The sequence below is a fragment of the Rhinopithecus bieti genome, unplaced genomic scaffold, assembly GCF_001698545.2.
Source record: "Rhinopithecus bieti isolate Rb0 unplaced genomic scaffold, ASM169854v2 scaffold_33937, whole genome shotgun sequence".
Classification (NCBI taxonomy): domain Eukaryota; kingdom Metazoa; phylum Chordata; class Mammalia; order Primates; family Cercopithecidae; genus Rhinopithecus; species Rhinopithecus bieti.
Window position 1 is genome coordinate 891,313 of NW_016814873.1, and position 17,673 is coordinate 908,985.

Below are 17,673 nucleotides of genomic sequence, written 5' to 3' on the forward strand. Positions count from 1 at the left end.
CCTGACTCAGCCTCCCAAGTAGCTGGGACTACAGGCGCAAGCCACCTCGCCCAGCTAGTTTTTCATATTTTTTAGTAGAGACGGGGTTTCACCGTGTTAGCCAGGATGGTCTCCATCTCCTGACCTCGTGATCTGCCCGTCTCGGCCTCCCAAAGTGCTGGGATTACAGGCTTGAGCCACCGCGCCCGGCCTTATATTTTTAAAATATTAACATACTTGCTTTCCTTGTAGCCTTTGACATTGTTAACCACTCCTCTGTTCTTCGGATTTCTCCCTTGGCTTCTGACATCATTCTCTGCCCGTTTACCTGACTAGCTGCTCCTTCCCAGGCTCTTCTTCTCCTATCCTTTAAACATGTGAACGTTGCCCTCTCCTTACTTTCACCCGCTCCTCCCATCTGATGTCTCACTGCTACTGAAAGCCTTTGGTGACTGTCCATTGCTCCTCACCAGGGCTTCCAGGCCCTGCCTACCTCTTGTGCCCCGCTGCACTCATACTCAGCCATACTGACCTCCTCATTGCCTGGAACTTCAAGTGCTTTCCTGCCTTGGCATCTGTACTTGCTCTTTGCTCTGCCAAGAATGGTCTTCCTCCATCTCTTCCCTGACCCTCTGTAAGGCCGCCTTGCTCCCCTGGTTATTTGTCATGATAGACACCATTTATTCCTTCATAGCACGTATTGCAGTCTGCTGTTCTGTTGTCTGCTTGTTTACTTATTTGTGGTCAGTCTCCCCTACATAAAACCTCAAGTCCTTGAGGGCAGAATCTTGCCTGTCTTGTTCATCATTCTCTATTCTTTACTCATCACGGTGCCTGGCATACAGGAGACATTCAGTACATAGTTTTAGATAAATGGAGAATCCCAAGCAGTATCTCCCCTGAGTTTCAGACCTCTATCTCCAATAGTCTACTACTACAAATCTCCACTTGATGTCCCACAGAATCGTCACCGCAGCATGGGAACAGGATTTCTTTTCCACCTCTTTCCTTCCTGTGATCCCTGATTTGGTTGAAGGAATCACCACTATCCATTCTCTAGGCTAAAGATTTGAGAGTCCTCGTTGGCACATCCATCACTTTCACTTCCATTCAGCTGCCCACCCCTGTTGACTCCAGCCTCTCTAGCCTCTGACTCCTCCCTTCCATCCTTGCTGACACTGTCTGAATTCAGGCCCTGACTGTCTCTCACTGGGCTCTTGCACCTGCCTCCAAACTGGCCAAGCTTCAGTCTTGTGTCCTCCCTCCAGTCTACAGCTCAGATTTGATCCCCTTCTCCTGCTTAAAATGTTTATTTGGTTCAGGGTTGCTTCCAGAATTAATGCAGCTCCTTAGCACGGCGTGCAAGGCCATTCCTTCCCATCTCACCAGCCCCAAGTCAGGGCCGTGGGGATACAGTGCATGCACACCTGAGTGCCAGTGCAGACACACACATGGGCACGGAAGCTCTTCTGCACTGAGTACTGCCCCCTGCCTTCACCCCTGCCACCTTGTCTTCCCACTGCTGCTTCTCCTCACTAGAACATCCTTCTCCTCGTTTGATTAAATAGGAGCTTACTCTCAGCTGGTTTCCACAGAGAAAGGGCTCAGTAAGTGTCATATATGAATATAGATTTTTTTTTTTTTTTTTTTTGAGATGAGTTTCGCTCTCATTACCCAGACTGGAATGCAGTGACGTGATCTCGGCTCACCGCAACCTCCACCTCTCAGGTTCAAGTGATTATCATGCCTCAGCCTCCCGAGTAGCCAGGATTACAGGCATGCACCACCACACCCAGCTAATTTTGTATTTTCAGTAGAGATGGGGTTTCTCCATGTTGGTCAGGCTGGTCTCAAACTCTTGACCTCAGGTGATCCGCCCGCCACGGTCTCCCAAAGTTCTGGGACTATAGGCGTGAGCCACTGCTCCTAGCCAAATACAGACTTTTAAGATGTATGCAAATACTTGACTTTTCTCCAGTCCCAAGCCATTAAGTTAAAAGCCTTTAAAGTCCTCAGTCCCAAGAATGAAGTACTTACACCTGGGACAGGAGTCTGACCATAGTTAATGTGAGTTTATTCACATGTTCATTATCCAAAAGGATAACGAATAGATAGATATTCCCCACAATTCAGCATATTTTCCACATAAATGTCAGTTTGAGTGAGAGGGTACATTATATGATGCACCTGAAAAGACTGAAAGATGATTGGCCACGGTGGGCTTCGGATCCCGTGGATTCACACCCTGCTGTCTTCCTTTAAGCTGTCTTTCTTTCATTATCTTGGCCGAGGGAAAGACTCCCCAATATGTTCTTTCTCAGGCTTCAGAGCAGAGAAACATGGCCCTGTTGGAGCCTACCCTTTGTAACCTCTGCCTTGGTCTCTGGAAATGAAGGGTTCTTTTCTGTCCCCACGGCCTCCTGAGCCATCTGAAAACTCTTCTCCTGTTGAGCTAAAGCAAGCAGACAGGGGTGCTTCCTTTTTGTGTTTTGTTACAAACCACGACCCACCAAGAGAGGCAGTTGGTTAGAGGCATCGTTAGTGGGGCTCAGATTGAGGACCAGTTAGTACTATTCAGAGAGAAGCTGGGTCTGCTACAGGTGCTTCCAGCACCCTGGCAACTGTGCCGCATGTGTTGGTTTGTGGGGGCTAAGGGAGCAAGAGGTGTTTGACAGTTTTGTTTTGTTTTGTTTGAGATGGAGTCTTGCTGTGTCACCCAGGCTGGAGTGCAGTGGCGCGCTTTTGGCTCACTGCAACCTCCATCTCCCGGGTTCAAGCAATTCTCCTGCCTCAGCCTCCAGAGTAGCTGGGACTACAGTGGCACACCGCCATGCCCAGCTAATTTTTGTATTTTTATTAGAGACGGGGTTTCACCATATTGGCCAGGTCGGTCTCTAACTCCTGACCTTGTGATCCGCCTGCCTCACCCTCCCAAAGTTCTGGGATTACAGGCGTGAGCTGCTGCACCTGGCCTTTTTTTTTTTTTTGAGATGGAGTCCCACTCTGTCACCCAGGCTGGAGTGCAGTGGTGCAATCTCTGCTCACTGCATCCTCTGCCTCCTGGGTTCAAGTGATTCTCCTGCCTCAGCCTCCTGATTAGCTGGGATTACAGGCACCCGCCACCACGCCCAACTAATTTTGGTATTTTTAGTAGAGACCGGGTTTCACCATGTTAGCCAGGCTGGTCTCAAACTCCTGACCTCAGATGATCCACCCGCCTCAGCCTCCCAAAGTGCTGGGATTATAGGCGTGAGCCACCGTGTCTGGAGACAGTTCTTGAGTTCTTAGATGCCATACTTAAAGATGTCCTTGTGGTCCAGTCTTCTGACCTAGGATATGCCGCACAGGGTAAGATGCATAAAGTGACTTAAAGTCTACATCTGGCAGTGACCAAGAAAAGAGGGAGAAAGCGAATTGCATTTGTAATGAACTCAGAGTTTTAAACTAGTGCCAAAGACTGTTGGTGTTCATAGGAAATAGTTCGTCACAGGAAAAAGAGTGGTTTAATATATAAACTGTTCTGACTGTAAATGCCCTGGAAATATCTCACCCTCTTTGAATGTGCAGGTGATGCCTGCTACTGGTGGTGATTTGTTTCTGAAGGGTGGGCATGAGTCATCAAACTGTGGTGTGTGGCTCCAGGGCTGGCATGCTCATACTTTCCCTCCGTATGTTTCCAGACCATCCACCTCTTTCTGTCCCCACTGTTTCTGCCTTGCTCTGGGCTGCCATTGTCTCAGCTGTGCTTCCTGAATCCACCCTCACACAGCAGCTGAGTGCGCATCCTAAGGTGTAGATCTGTTCATATCACATCTCTGCTTCAGTCCCTTTTCTAGCTCCTCTGGTCATGATACATCCACACTCCAGACTCTTTGTCTGGCCCTGCGTGGAAGCCAACACGGCCAGATGGCCTGGCTTGCGTCCTAACTGGCTCCATCATATGCTGGTTGTGTGACCCTGGGCAAGCTTCTCTCTGCCTCAACTTCCTCATCTGAAAAATGAGGGTGATGATAATAGAATCCCCCCTCATAAGGTCATTCATAGTAAGGATTCAATGAGTTATGTAGAGTGCATAGACCAGGGCCTGGCAGTAATAGGTTCTCAGTTTCCTGTTATTACTGCATCTTCACACACATGCAGATAGGTGCTCATGCACACACACACACCCCCCACCCTTCAGCTACACTCCCTGAGCTTACTCCATGCTGCTCTTCTCCTATCCTGTGGCCAGCTCCTGCTTCTCTCTCTGACATTGCTTCCTCTAGGGAGCCTTTCCCGAGCCCCTGCTAAGACCCCATGCTCTTTCATGCTCATTTTCCTGAAGGCTGATCAGCAATCCCTTTGACAGCAGGAATTGTACTGTCTCGTCTTTGGGTTTGTACCACCAAGCTTGGCCTGGTATCTGGTCGGTGCTCAGTAAGTGTCTATTAAATGAATACAGTTATCCTGCTGGTATTTTTTATCTTCATGCTAATATCAAACCACAAAGTTTTTTCCATCTTTCTCAGGAAAAGTATCCCAATTTCAGATTTTTGAAGTTTTCCAGCAGTTTTCAAAGGAAGAAGCTAAACAATGAAAGGTTAAGTTAGTCCAAGAGACCAAATAACCTAAAGATATAATTAGGATTGATTTTAAGTATTTTTAATTGACACATTGTAATTGTACATATTTATAGGGTACATATCTATGTTATGTAATGATCCAATCAGGGTAATTAGCATGTAATCTCATGGATTTATCATTTCTTGTGGTGAGACCCTTCAAAAGCCTCTCTTCTATTTGGTAATATGTAATATTTTACTGTTAACCGTAGTCACTCTACTGTACAACACCAGAACCTATTCCTCCTATCTAATTGTAACTTTGTACCTGTCAGAAGACTAATTTTTAAAGGATAACCTTTTAATACAACCATTCATCTTGAATCACTGGCCTGGAGACTTTCCTCTTACTTCATTAAGAAACATTTATCCCTTTCTTCTTTCCTCCTCTCCCTTTCTCAGTATACACAGGACCAGAAAGTGGAGAGAGAAAAAGACTGAATGGAGAATTTTTTTTTTTCCTTTTTGAGTCAAAGTCTTGCTCTGTCGCCCAGGCTGGAGTGCAGTGGTGCGATCTTGGCTCACTGCAACCTCCGCCTCCTAGGTTAAAGCGATTCTCCTGCCTCAGCCTCCTGAGTAGCTGGGATTACAGGCGCCTGCCACTGCTCCTTGCTAATTTTTGTATTTTTAGTAGGGATGGGGTTTTGCCATGTTGGCCAGGCTGGTCTCGAATTCCTGATCTCAGGTGATCTGCCCAACTCAGCCTCCCAAAGTACTGAGATTACAGGCATGAGCTACCACGCCCAGATGAGAAACATTTCTTAATGAAATGGACAGCTGTATAGTGAATAGGGGATGAAGAGCAAGAATTTTTGTCACTCCAGTCCTCAGCTTTTTTTTTTTTTCTTTTGAGATAGTCTTGTTCTGTCCCCCTGGCTGGAGTGCAGTGGCGCGATCTCGGCTCACTGCAAGCTCCACCTCCCGGGTTCCCGCCATTCTCCTGCCTCAGCCTCTCCAGCAGCTGGGACTACAGGCGCCGCCACCGCGCCTGGCTAATTTTTTGTACTTTTAGTAGAGACGGGGTTTCACCGTGGTCTCGATCTCCTGACCTTGTGATCCGCCCGCCTCGGCCTCCCAAAGTGCTGGGATTACAGGCGTGAGCCACCGCGCCTGGCCTTTTAATTTTTTAAATTTCAGTAGTTTTTTGGGGAACAAGTGGTGTTTGGTTACATGGATAAGTTCTTTAGTGGTGATTTCTGAGATTTTGATGCACCCATCATCCGAGCAGTGTACACTGTACCCAATGTGTAGTCTTTTATCCCTCACCCCCACCCTCGACCCGAGTCTGCAAAGTCCATTGTACCATTCTGCCTTTGCGTCCCCAGCTTCTATTTGTTTTGTTCTCAGCCTTCCCTGCTCTCCACTCCTTCATTGGGACGGAAGTGCTGGTCCCCACCTGCCCTCTGGTGGACAACCTGTGAAACAGGCCTTCAGTTGGGCGGTTACCACAGGGAAAGAAGGCAAGTCCTGGCTCCTTTTTTGGCTCTCTTAGCACTGTGTACACCGTGATACTGTGTTACCCTCTTTTGTCTTTCCATGCTGTCCTGCACAATTTATCTGCATATGTAAACCAACAGATTGGCAAATGACCAGAGCCTGATTCTGTGCTTAAATATTCTGAAGTCAAATTTATTTAAATATTTTTTAAATAAATATTTTAAATATTTATTTGTTATTTTTTTAAGGTGAGGTCTCACTCTGTCGCCCAGGCTGGAGTGCAGCAGCATGATCTCTGCTCACTGCAATCTCCACCTCCCGAGTTCAAGCGATTCTTCTGCCTCAGCATGCCAAGTAGCTGAGATTATAGGCATGTACCACCACACCTGGTTAATTTTTGTATTTTTAGTAGAGATGGGGTTTCACCATGTTGGCCAGGCTGGTCTCGAGCTCCTGACCTCAAGTGATCCCCCCCACTTCGGCCTCCCAAAGCACTGGGATCACAGGCGTGAGCCACTGTGCCCAGCTAATTTTTTTATTTTTATTTAAAAAATTTTTTTGTGGAGACAGGGTCTCATCATGTTGCCCAGGCTGATGTCAAACTCCTCGGCTCAAGTGATCCTCCTGCCTTGGCCTCCCGAGAAAAAATAACAGGTTAAAATCAGTTAATATCATCATCTCAGTTTTGAAACTCAGTAAATGTGGTTTTTAAAAGTTACTTTCATTTCTGATAAATTTAGCCTTTTTGGGGCCACAATTTGGCCTTTTCTGTCTGGTGGGGACAAATCCTAACAGCTGGTTCTTACTCCTGCTGGGTTGGTTTCTGCACATGCAATTGCACACAAGCCTCATTCACTAGCACCTCTCTTCCACCCGGGAGGAGACTTTCCATCTCTGGGAAGCCAAGTTACTGACTTCGGTACTTCTGAAGGGCAGTGAGGACTGTTATTTTGAGATTAGTAAGAATAATTGTAGCTAACATGAAGCATTTCAATGTGCTGGGCACCATACTGAGGACTTTGTATATTTTACCTCACTTAATCTGCACAGTAATTTTGTGAGACCTAGATAGTTATTATCCCCATTTGACAGAGGAGGAAACTGAGGCTTATAGAGGTAAAGAAGTTGTCCGAGGTCACCAGCTGATGAGTGGTAGAGATAGGATTTGAACCCAGGGAAAATGACAGGCAGTCTGTCCAGAGAACCAATAAAGTTACCCAGTATGCACTGGGTAGCTAGGTGACCTCTTACGTACTCTTGGATGCCAGGGCCAAGAGACCATCCCATCAGGGGGTGAAGAGGGGCCTTGACAGAGAGGTTGCAAAGGAGGCTCCTGAGGGAGGACTCCTCTTCCCAAGCTTTTCAGGTCCTGGGATCCTGGGGTCCAGGGTGGGCAGCCCAGGCCTTACCTTAGTCCCAGTCACCCAGTCTACAGAGTGTCTTACATGCTGCTGTGCATCTAACATGGTTGTGGGCACCCTGGAGATCCCAGCAGCATTGCAGAAGGCATCCCTGTCCACAAGGATATTATCATTTGTAAGAAGATAAAATTTGACACTTGGGGCAAATAGTCAAGAATTTAAAAAATTTTTTTGGCCAGGCTCAATGGCTTACGCCTGTAATCCCAGCACTTTGGGAAGCCGAGGTGGGTGGATCACCTGAGATTGGGAGTTCAAGACCAGCCTGGGCAACATGGTGAAACCCTGTCTTTACTAAAAATACAAAAATTAGCTGGGTGTGGTGGTAGGCACCTGTAATCCCAGCTACTTGGAAGGCTGAGCCACGAGAATTGCTTGAACCTGGGAGGCAGAGGTTGCAGTGAGCCGAAATTTAAAACTTCTTTTAAATTTATTTTATTTTATTTTATTTTACTTTTCTTTGTTTTACTCTATTCTATTCTATTCTATTCTATTTATTTTGACAGTCTTGCTCTGTTGCCCAGGCTGGAGTGCAGTGGCACGATTTTGGCTCAGTCTCCTGAGTAGCTGGGATTACAGGTACCTACTACCATGCCTGGCTCATTTTTTTGTATTTTTAGTAGAGATGGGGTTTCTCTATGTTGGTTAGGCTGGTCTCGAACTCCCGACCTCAGGTGATCCCCCTGCCTCAGCCTCCCAAAGTGCTGGAATAACAGGCATGAGCCACTGTGCCCGGCGTTAAATATTTTTTATTGAGACAGGGTCTTGCTATATTGCCCAGGCTGGTCTCCAACTCCTGGGCTCAAGTGATCCTCCTGCCTCAGCCTCACAAAATGCTGGGATTACAGGCATGAGCCACTGCACCTGACCATGTTTTTTTTTCTTTTGTTTGAAACGGAGTTTCGCTCTTGTTGCCCAGACTAGGGTGCAATGGCATGATCTCAGCTCACTGCAACCTCTGCCTCCCGGGTGCAAGTGATTCTCCTGTCTCAGCCTCCTAAGTAGCTGGGATTACAGACATGCGCTACCACGCCCAGCTAATTTTGTATTTTTAGTAAAGATAGGGTTTCATCATATTGGTCAGGCTGGTCTCGAACTCCTGACCTCAGGTGATCTGCTCACCTCTGCCTCCCAAAATGCTGGGATTACAGGCGTGAGTCACCGCACCCAGCAAATTTTTTTTTTTTTTAATGTGTCACTTTCCTGCTTCTCTCTGAGTATATTTTTCAGAAAATCCACAAGGGCATTCAAAACATTCCGAATTCTGCATTGGCTCTCAAGAAAAACATCACCTTCTTCCTGTACTCACTGACATTGGCACCAATCTGGCTGCCTTTCTCCTTGGTTAAGCCACATTGTCCTGTTAGCGTATATTTCATCTTGCATCTGTGTATGAGTGTGTGTGTTTCTGTGGTCCTTCATTTTCACTGAATTATCATACCATAAAGGAGAACTCAGAACAGGTCACAGGCAGCACTGGTGGTCAGTTTGCTTAACCCCTGCCCTGGGCCCTATCCGCTGTCAGCTGCCTGAGCTGAAGAGAGATGCGTCCAGCTCAGATCCTCCGCCTGCTAAGTAGGTTGGGTGGAGGAACAGGATCTCCCATGTCTAAGCCAAACCTGTTTTAAGCCACAATTACCCGGTTTCAGTTCCAGCCCTGCTTGGTCAGGCATCATGTGTTCCTCCGCGTTCCTTCTGGTAGCCACAGACTGCGTGGCTAGTCAGGCCAGCAGCAAGACAAGATGTCTGGGAGTCTGCTGAGGGTTAAAGGAATGCCCATCATCTATTCTGTGTACAGTATTGTTTTTGTTTTTGTTTTGTTTTTTGAGACGGAGTCTTGCTCTGTCGCCCAGGCTGGAGTGCACTGGCATGATCTCGGCTCACTGCAACCTCCGCCTCCCAGGTTCAAGTGATTCTTCTGCCTCAGCCTCCCGAGTAGCTGGGATTACAGGCATGTGCCACCACGCCCAGCTAATTTTTTGTATTTTTAGTAGAGATGGGGTTTCACCGTGTTAGCCAGGATGGTCTCCCTCTCCTGACCTCATGATCCGCCTGCCTTGGCCTCCCAAAGTGCTGGGATTACAGGCGTGAGCCACTGTGCCCGGCCTACGGTATTGTTTTTTAGGTACCTAAGCTTAGCTTCCAAAGTGTACTCACATGGAATGTGTACCACTGAAAAGGTGAGAGACTGCCACTGTAACCCAGAAGTGTACTGGTAGTTGCTTACAACCAGCTCTCTGAAAAGAGAGCCCCTGTTTGCAGTGTTTGCTGGTTTCCAAGGTGTAGATACTCCTAAGCTACCAACATGGCATCACTATACACAGAGTTGAGAAGAACTGGGCAGCAGCATACCTTGATCCAGTATTTCCACGGACAGAAGCAATATATACGAATTACCTCAAGAGCAGAGTAAAAGGTGGTAGAATGATTAGGAAGTGGTATGTTTGGAGTCTTTAGGACCTTTGTTTTGTTTTGTTTTGTTTTGTTTTTTGAGACGGAGTGTCGCTCTTGTTGCCCAGGCTGCAGTGCAATGGCGTGATCTCGGCTCACCGCAACCTCTGCCTCCCGGGTTTAAGCAATTCTCCTGCCTAAGCCTCCCGAGTAGCTGGGATTACAGGCGTGCATCACCACACCCGGCTAATTTTTTGTATTTTTTAGTAGAGACAGGGTTTCTCCATGTTGGTCAGGCTGATCTCAAACTCCCAACCTCAGGTGATCCACCGGTCTCTGCCTCCCAAAGTGCTGGGATTACAGGCATGAGCCACTGCGCCTAGGACCTTTGTTTTTAAAGTTAATTTATTGTTAGTTAATGTAATTTAATTCTTAATAATGTGTTTAACACTTGGCCCAGAGTTCCTGAAAATTTGGCAGTTCTCTTTTGCAGGCCACTGTGAGCTGGCTCCAGTACACCACTGCTTGTAGTCTTCACCTGTTTCCAAAAGCATTGTTTGGGGGCGGGTTTGGTGAGGAGGCTTGAAGAGCTATGAGAAAGGGAGGACCCAGCAGTGACTCCCTGGCTGGGGGTGGGGCTTTGCATTGGGCATCAGGGCCCTAATGCCCTGTTTACCCAGTGACCTGCCAGCCTGATCCTCACAGCGGAGGAGCATCCTGACCTATAGTACAGCATCAGTGTGAGCTTTTGCGTATTTGAAGATCTTCCTTGGCTCAGGCGCTTTCTGCAAGTCACTCAAACACTGCTTCATCCAACCACACCCGCTCCCAATTTAAAGAAGGTCCTTATAATACACTGTTAGCCCTATAACTCTGGCCTTTTTCTTTTAAACCACTCTCCACAAGAGATGATTATCACTTGCATGTGAGTTTCCGCATTTCTGCCATCTCTCCTTCTCTACTGGAAGCTCTGGGAGGGCCGTGTCAGTCTTATCCACCCTGAATACCCAGTTCCTGGTGGGCGATCAGCATATAGCAGACACTCAGTGAATATTTGTTGAAGGGGAAGGGCCTGAGACAGTGGACAGAGAGACACAGGCAAGGGAGAGGGAGGAAACAAGGGGGAGGGAGAAAAACAGCCAAAAGAGTTCATTTAACTTGAGTTTCTCTGTCCAAGAGGAATAAGCCATTGGGAATATACTGGATACCGTTTGATACTTCCAGCTGCAAAGGATTGAGCAGTGAGGCGCTCTCAGCTGCTAGTGGCAGAGACCTGATTTAAAATCAGGCTTGGCTGGGCATGGTGGCTCACCCCCTAGACTCCCAGCACTTTGGGGGGCTGAGGCAGGAGGATTACTTGAGCCCAGCAGTTTTTTGAGACCAGTCTGGGCAACACAGTGAGACCCCGACTCTACAAAAATATAAAAATAAAAGAATTAGCTGGTCATGATGGTGTGCACCTGTAGTCCTAGCTACTCAGGATGCTGAGGCAAGAGGATCCCTTGAGCCCAGGAGTTGGAGTTGGAGGTTGCAGTGAGCTCGGATTATGTCACTGCACTCCAGCCTGGGTGATGGAATGAGATCCTGTGTGAAAAAGAAAAGTAGAAAATCAGGCTTCAGGCTGGGCACTGGCTCACACCTGTAATCTTAGCACTTTGGGAGGCCGAGGCAGGTGGATCACCTGAGGTCAGGAGTTCGAGACCAGCCTGGCCAACATGGCAAAACCCTGTCTCTACTAAAAATACAAAAATTAGCCAGGCGTGGTGGCGGGCACCTGTAATCCCAGCTACTTGGGAGGCTGAGGCCGGAGAATCGCTTGAACCTAGGAGGCGGAATTTGCAATGAGCCAACATCACGCCACTGCACTCCAGCCTGGGCTACAGAGCGAGACTGCCTCAAGAAAAAAAAAGGAAAGAAAATCAGGCTTCAACAATAAGAGAAATACATTACCTCATGTAACAAGAAGCCCCAAAGTAGAGTGGCTGCAGGTTGGTATAAACTCTGCCCTCAGGCCAGGGCCCCTATGGTTGCCAAAGAGCATCACCTGGATATAGTAATGTCCTGCAGAGAGAGCATCAGTTGCTTTCTATGTGGCTCTTTTTAGGAGGAAGCCAGTCTTTCCCAGATGTCACATGCCCTATCCTAATCCAAGTCCTTCAGGGCACTGGAATGACCAGAGGCTCTCAAAGTGTGGTTCCCCAGACCAGCACCATCAGCCTCACCTGAGAGCTTGTTAGAAACTGTGGAAGGACTGGGGAGTAATCTTTAAGGGATAAACACTTAAACTCACCTGGGGCTCTCCTAAGAGGGAGTGGGGATGCTGATGGGGCACTGATGGGGCACTGATGGGGTTGAACCATCCTCAATGACTCATGCTTAGATGAGAGATCTGCATCCACTGCCTTTAACCAGGGCCATGAAGTGGACAGAGCTCAGAGTCCTATAATGCGAAGTGGAGGTGCCCAGGCAGGCTGATGGCCAGCTACGTGCTTGGCCCTCCCCACCTTTGCTTCTCTCCTTCCCGCCAGCTACCAGAGATTCACTGACTGCTATAAGCGCTTCTACCAGTTGCAGCCTGAGATCACACAGCGAATCTATGACAAGTTTATAGCTCAGTTGCAGACTTCTATCCGGGTGAGTGGCAGGAAGCCCGGCAGGTGCTGTTGACTTGGGTTCTGTCTCCAGATTGTCAGTCCGCTGAGGGCAGTGTCCCCACCCTCTACCCCTCTGTCTCCTCAGCCCCCTAGAGCTGTCCTGGGTGCCCGGCAGGCTGCAGCATCCATCATCCCTCCCTTCCAAATGATGCAGGTATCTTAGATGCAGCCTTTGCTCACTGTCCTGTAATGTTTTATGTTGCCTGCCCTCTAGACCATGCAACTCAGCAAGGGCTGATGGGGTCTTTTTTTTTTTTCAGTCAGGATCTTGCTCTGTCACCCAGACTTGAGTATAGTGGCATAATCACAGCTCCCTGCAGCCTCAAACTCTGGGCTCAAGTGATCCTCCCACCTTGGCTTCCCAAAGTGCTGGGATTACATGAACTACCAGCCTACAGACTCTTTTTAAATATTTCCCACTTTAGGCCGGTGTAGTGGCCTAAAATTTTAATTTTTTTCTTTCTTTTTGAGACGGGGTCTAGCTCTGTCACTCAGGCTGGAGTGCAGTGATGTGATCTCGGCTCACTGCAGCCTCTGCCTCCCAGGCTCAAGCAATCCTCCTATTTCAGATTTCAGAGTCACTGGGACTGCAGATGTGCACCACCACACCTAGCTAAAAAGATTTTTTAAATAAAAATAAAACATTTTTTCCACTTTATATTTTATTTCCTTAATTATTTTTGTTTGTTTTTTTGAGGCAGAGCCTCACTCTGTTGCCCAGGCTATAGTACAGTGGCGCTATCTCAGTTCACTACAACTTCCGCCTCCTGGGTTCAAGTGATTCTTGTGCCTTAGCCTCCCGAGGAGCTGGGATGACAGGCGAGTGCCAACATGCCCAGCTAATTTTTTTTTTTTTTTTTTTTTTTTTTTTTTGTAGAGACAGGGTTTCACCATGTTAGCCAGGCTGGTCTCGAACTCCTGGCCTCAAGTGATCCACCCACCTCGGCCTCCCAAAGTGCTGGGATTACAGGCGTGAGCCACGGCGCCCAGCCTGTTTTCTTAATTTCAAGCCACATGTAGAAAAGTTGGAATGTTAGGGAAAGCATAAAGACCTAGAACAGAAATTAGCCAAAATCTTACCAAGTGCTGTTAGCAATTTAGCATATTTTTGCCATGAGCTCGTCTCGTGTCATTACAGCTCTTTCCTCCTTTCTCTTCAGGAGGAAATCTCTGACATCAAAGAGGAGGGGAACCTGGAAGCCGTCTTGAATGCCTTGGATAAAATTGTGGAAGAAGGCAAAGACCGCAAAGAGCCGGCCTGGTAAGAGTGGGGAGGGGAGGTGAGAAGGCACAGGAAAGAGACAGCAATTAAGCTTTTTTTTTTTTTTCTAGAGTCAGGGTCTCACTATGTTGGCCAGGCTGGTCACAAACTTCTGGCCTTAAGCTGTCCTCCCGCCGGGACCTCCCAAAGTGCTAGGATTACAAGCTTGAGCCACAACACCTGGCCAATTCAGCTTCTTGAAGGAGACTTTAAAACTGACCCAAGCAGGGAGTGGTGACTCATGCCTATAATCCCAGTTATTCAGGGGGCTGAGGTGGGAGGATCACTTGAGACCAGGAGTTCAAGAGTTCAGAAACAGCCTGGGCAATATAGTGAGACCCTGTCTCCAAAAAGACTTTTAAAAGGCTGACCCCATGTCCACCATATCCATGAGATTCTGGGCTTGTTGCCTCTGAGAGGGAACCTTTTGACAGGGACAAGTAGAGCAGACAGACACCAAACAGTAACCGAAAGCTGTTGTATCGCACAGTTCCCTTCAGGGGAGGAGAGCCCCAGGTAAGCCATGTTGTTCAGGGGATTAGGGAGGGAAGTAGTTTGAGGCCAGACCGAAGAAGCGTTCCTGAGAGAGCTCATTTTAGGGCCTGTTGGGCCTGTGGGAGAAAGGGAGGTTGGGGGAGTAGGAGGCAGAATCGTGAGGTTTGGAATCACCATGTATATCTTACAGGTGTAGATGAGGCTGGTGGGGCAACTGGTTTTTATACATTTGTTCATTCAGCAGGTTAGGGAGCACCTACTATATGCTTGATACTATTTTATTTTATTTTTTTGAGACGGAATCTTGCTGTGTCACCCAGGTTGGAGTAAAGTGGTGTGATCTTGTCTCATTGCAACCTCCGTCTCCTGAGTTCAGGCAATTCTCCTGCTTCAGCCTCCTGAGTAGCTGGGATTACGGGTGCTCACCACCACGCCTGGCTAATTTTTGTATTTTTAGTAGAGATGGGGTTTCACCATGTTGGCCAGGCTGATCTTGAACTCCTGATCTCAGGTGATCCTCCTGCCTCAGCCTCCCAAAGAGCTGGGATTAAAGATGTGAACCACTGCGCCCGGCTTTGATACTGTTTTAGATGCCAGAAATTTAGCAGTGAACAAGACAGACCAAATATCTGCTCTCCTGGAGCTGACGTTTCAGCAGCAGCTGGCTACCTGGTACACCAAGTATAAGGTGGAGAAGTGGGGCCTGGGATGAGCAGTGGAGAGCAGGGGCCAACAAGACCCCAGCAGCTGAGCCCCTGCCTCCTGCAACCCTCCCTCCCTTAGTAGAATCCTAGGCCAGAGGGAGTAGAAATCTTTTTGGTAATTTCCAACTTTTAAAAATGCTCTGTGACCTTAATACTTAAGAGAATTAAGTTTCACAACTGAAAAAGAATTTTATTTTATTTTATTTTTTGGAGATGGAGTCTCACTTTGTTGCCTAGGCCAGGCTAGAGTACAGCAGTGCCATCTCAGCTCACTGCAACCTTAGTAGCCTCCCAGGTCCAAGCAATTCTCCTGCCTCAGCCTCCTGAGTAGCTGGGATTACAGGCACCCACCACCACGCCTGGCTAATTTTTCGTAGAGACAGGGTTTCACCATGTTGGCCAGGCTGGTCCCAAACACCCCACCTCAGGTGATCCACCTGCCTTGGCCTCCCAAAGTGCTGGGATTACAGGCATGAGCCACTGCGCCTGGCCATTGAAAAAAATTTTTTTTTTTTTTTTTTTTTTTGGGGACAGAGTCTTGCTTGTCGTCCAGGCTGGAGTGCAGCACGATCTCGGCTCACTGCAAGCTCCACCTCCTGGGTTCACACCATTCTCCTGCCTCAGCCTCCCAAGTAGCTGGAACTACAGGGACCCGCCACCATACCCAGCTAATTTTTTGTATTTCTAGTAGAGACGGGTTTTCACTATGTTAGCCAGGATAGTCTCGATCTCCTGACCTCGTGATCCTTCTACCTTGGCCTCCCAAAGTGCTGGGATTATGGGCGTGAGCCACCGCGCCCGGCCTGAAAAAGAATTTTTAAAGAACTCACAGTGCCTTCCACCTCTTGTGTAATCTTGCCTCCTCAGACTTGACTTTCCTTATCTTCCCAGAGCAGCCAACACTTATGGGGGTCTCCCACAGTCTGGGCCCTCCGTCAGGAGCCACCCCCAACCTCTCCAACTCACAGTCTGATGGACTGGATGCACCAGCCAGGCAGTGGTCACAAGGACAGAGGCAGGGGCTAGAAAGTGACCCTGAAGTGTTCTGGATGGGGGAGTATATGTGGAGGAGAGGAGGGGAATGTGGGGTATGGTTGGGAAGGCTAAGATAGGGGCTGAAGTGAGAAGGGGGAGAGGTGGACCCCTAAACATTGAAACCCAGGGACAGGAAGTGAGCATTCCTATGAGGAACAGGTCTTGGGAGGTGAGAGACCATGGGAGAGACCTGGGAAGCCAGCCCAACTTGGGACAAGGTGGGCGTGTCACCGAGTGGGCTTGGAAACTGAACCCTCTTCCACAAGGGCCTTCTGTCTCCCTCATTCCTTGTGCCCCATGTGGCCCTCCAGGCGCCCCAGCGGGATCCCAGAGAAGGATCTGCACAGCGTCATGGCACCCTACTTCCTGCAGCAACGGGACACCCTGTGGCGCCATGTGCAGAAACAGGAGGCTGAGAACCAGCAGCTGGCAGATGCCGTCCTGGCAGGGCGGAGGCAGGTGGAGGAGCTGCAGCTACAGGTCCAGGCCCGGCAGCAGGCCTGGCAGGTCAGTGTTCCAGCCTGCCTCTTCCTCTTCCATCTCTGATGGGCCCTCTGAGATCCGCAAATTGGTGGCTTCCTCCATTCCAACACAAGGGACCCCCACAGGGAGTAGGAGAGCTTGCCCCCTGGGGAACAGCCATGCATTGCCTCTCCTTGGGCTTGTGCAGAAGTCTCTGCCAGCCTCAGCAGACAGCCTCCCCCAGATCCTCCACCAGGCACAGGCATGTGTTCCCCTGATGGAGCAGGTGAGGACAAAGGCCCAGAGAGGGCAGGTGCCTCACCCAAGATAGCAGCACCTCCACAACAGATTTGGAGTTAAAACCTGGTGGTGGTTCTACTGCTCCATGTGACCACTGCCCAACATAGACACATATATTCTAAACTGGGTATGTGGTAGCGGGGTGGGTAGAGAACAAGAACAGAGGATGAGATAGTATTTTTTAAAATTGATACATCATATTTTACATATTTAGGAAGTACATGTGATATTTTGCTACATGCATAGAACGTGCAGTGATCACGTCAGGGTATTTGAGGTGTTCATCACGTTGAGGATTTATCATTTCTATGTGTTGGGAGCAGTTCAAGACCTCTCTTCTAACTACTTTGGTTTTGGTTTTGTTCTAAGATGGGGGTCTTGCTATATTGCCCAGGCCAGTCTTGAACTCCTGGCCTCAAGCAGCCTTCCTGTCTCAGCCTCCTGAATAGCTGGGATTACATGTGCTCATCACCATACAAGGCTCTTAGCAACTTTGAAATATGGAGTACGTTGTTGTTAACTATAGTTACCTTACTCTACTGTTGAACAATAGAATTTACACCTTTTGCCTAACTATATGTTTATACCATTAAACTACCTCTCTTCATCCCCCACCCCTTCCCCCAGCCTCTGTTAACTATCATTCTACTCTTTACCTTTATGAGATCAACTTTTATCTGCATCCTCACCAGCATGTTATTTTTTGTCTTTTTTTTTTTTTCTGAGACGGAGTCTTGCTCTGTTGCCCAGGCTGGAGTACAGTGGCGTGATCTCACCTCACTGCAACCTCTGCCTCCTGGTTTCAAGTGCTTCTCCCACCTCAGCCTCCCAAATAGCTGGGACTACAGGCACCCGCCACCACGCCCAGCTACTTTTTGTATTTTTAGTAGAGACAGGGTTTCACCATGTTGGCCAGGATGGTCTCAAACTCTTGAC

The 17,673-nt window shown here is 48.3% G+C and overlaps 1 protein-coding gene across 5 annotated transcripts in view; it reads left to right on the top strand.

Moving 5' to 3' along the window:
* The window catches only part of PMF1 (polyamine modulated factor 1), a 34,003-nt gene that overhangs the window by 8,080 nt on the left and 8,250 nt on the right, over positions 1-17,673 (top strand). For 2 of the 5 annotated variants that reach the window (XM_017852451.1, XM_017852452.1), the window contains exons 2-5: positions 5,928-6,040; positions 12,355-12,460; positions 13,641-13,741; positions 16,287-16,482. In XM_017852451.1, the coding sequence (XP_017707940.1) occupies positions 5,928-6,040; positions 12,355-12,460; positions 13,641-13,741; positions 16,287-16,482 (516 nt within the window). The remainder of the gene's footprint in view (positions 1-5,927; positions 6,041-12,354; positions 12,461-13,640; positions 13,742-16,286; positions 16,483-17,673) is intronic. The other 3 variants (XR_001881540.1, XM_017852454.1, XM_017852455.1) reach the window with 2 other exon arrangements.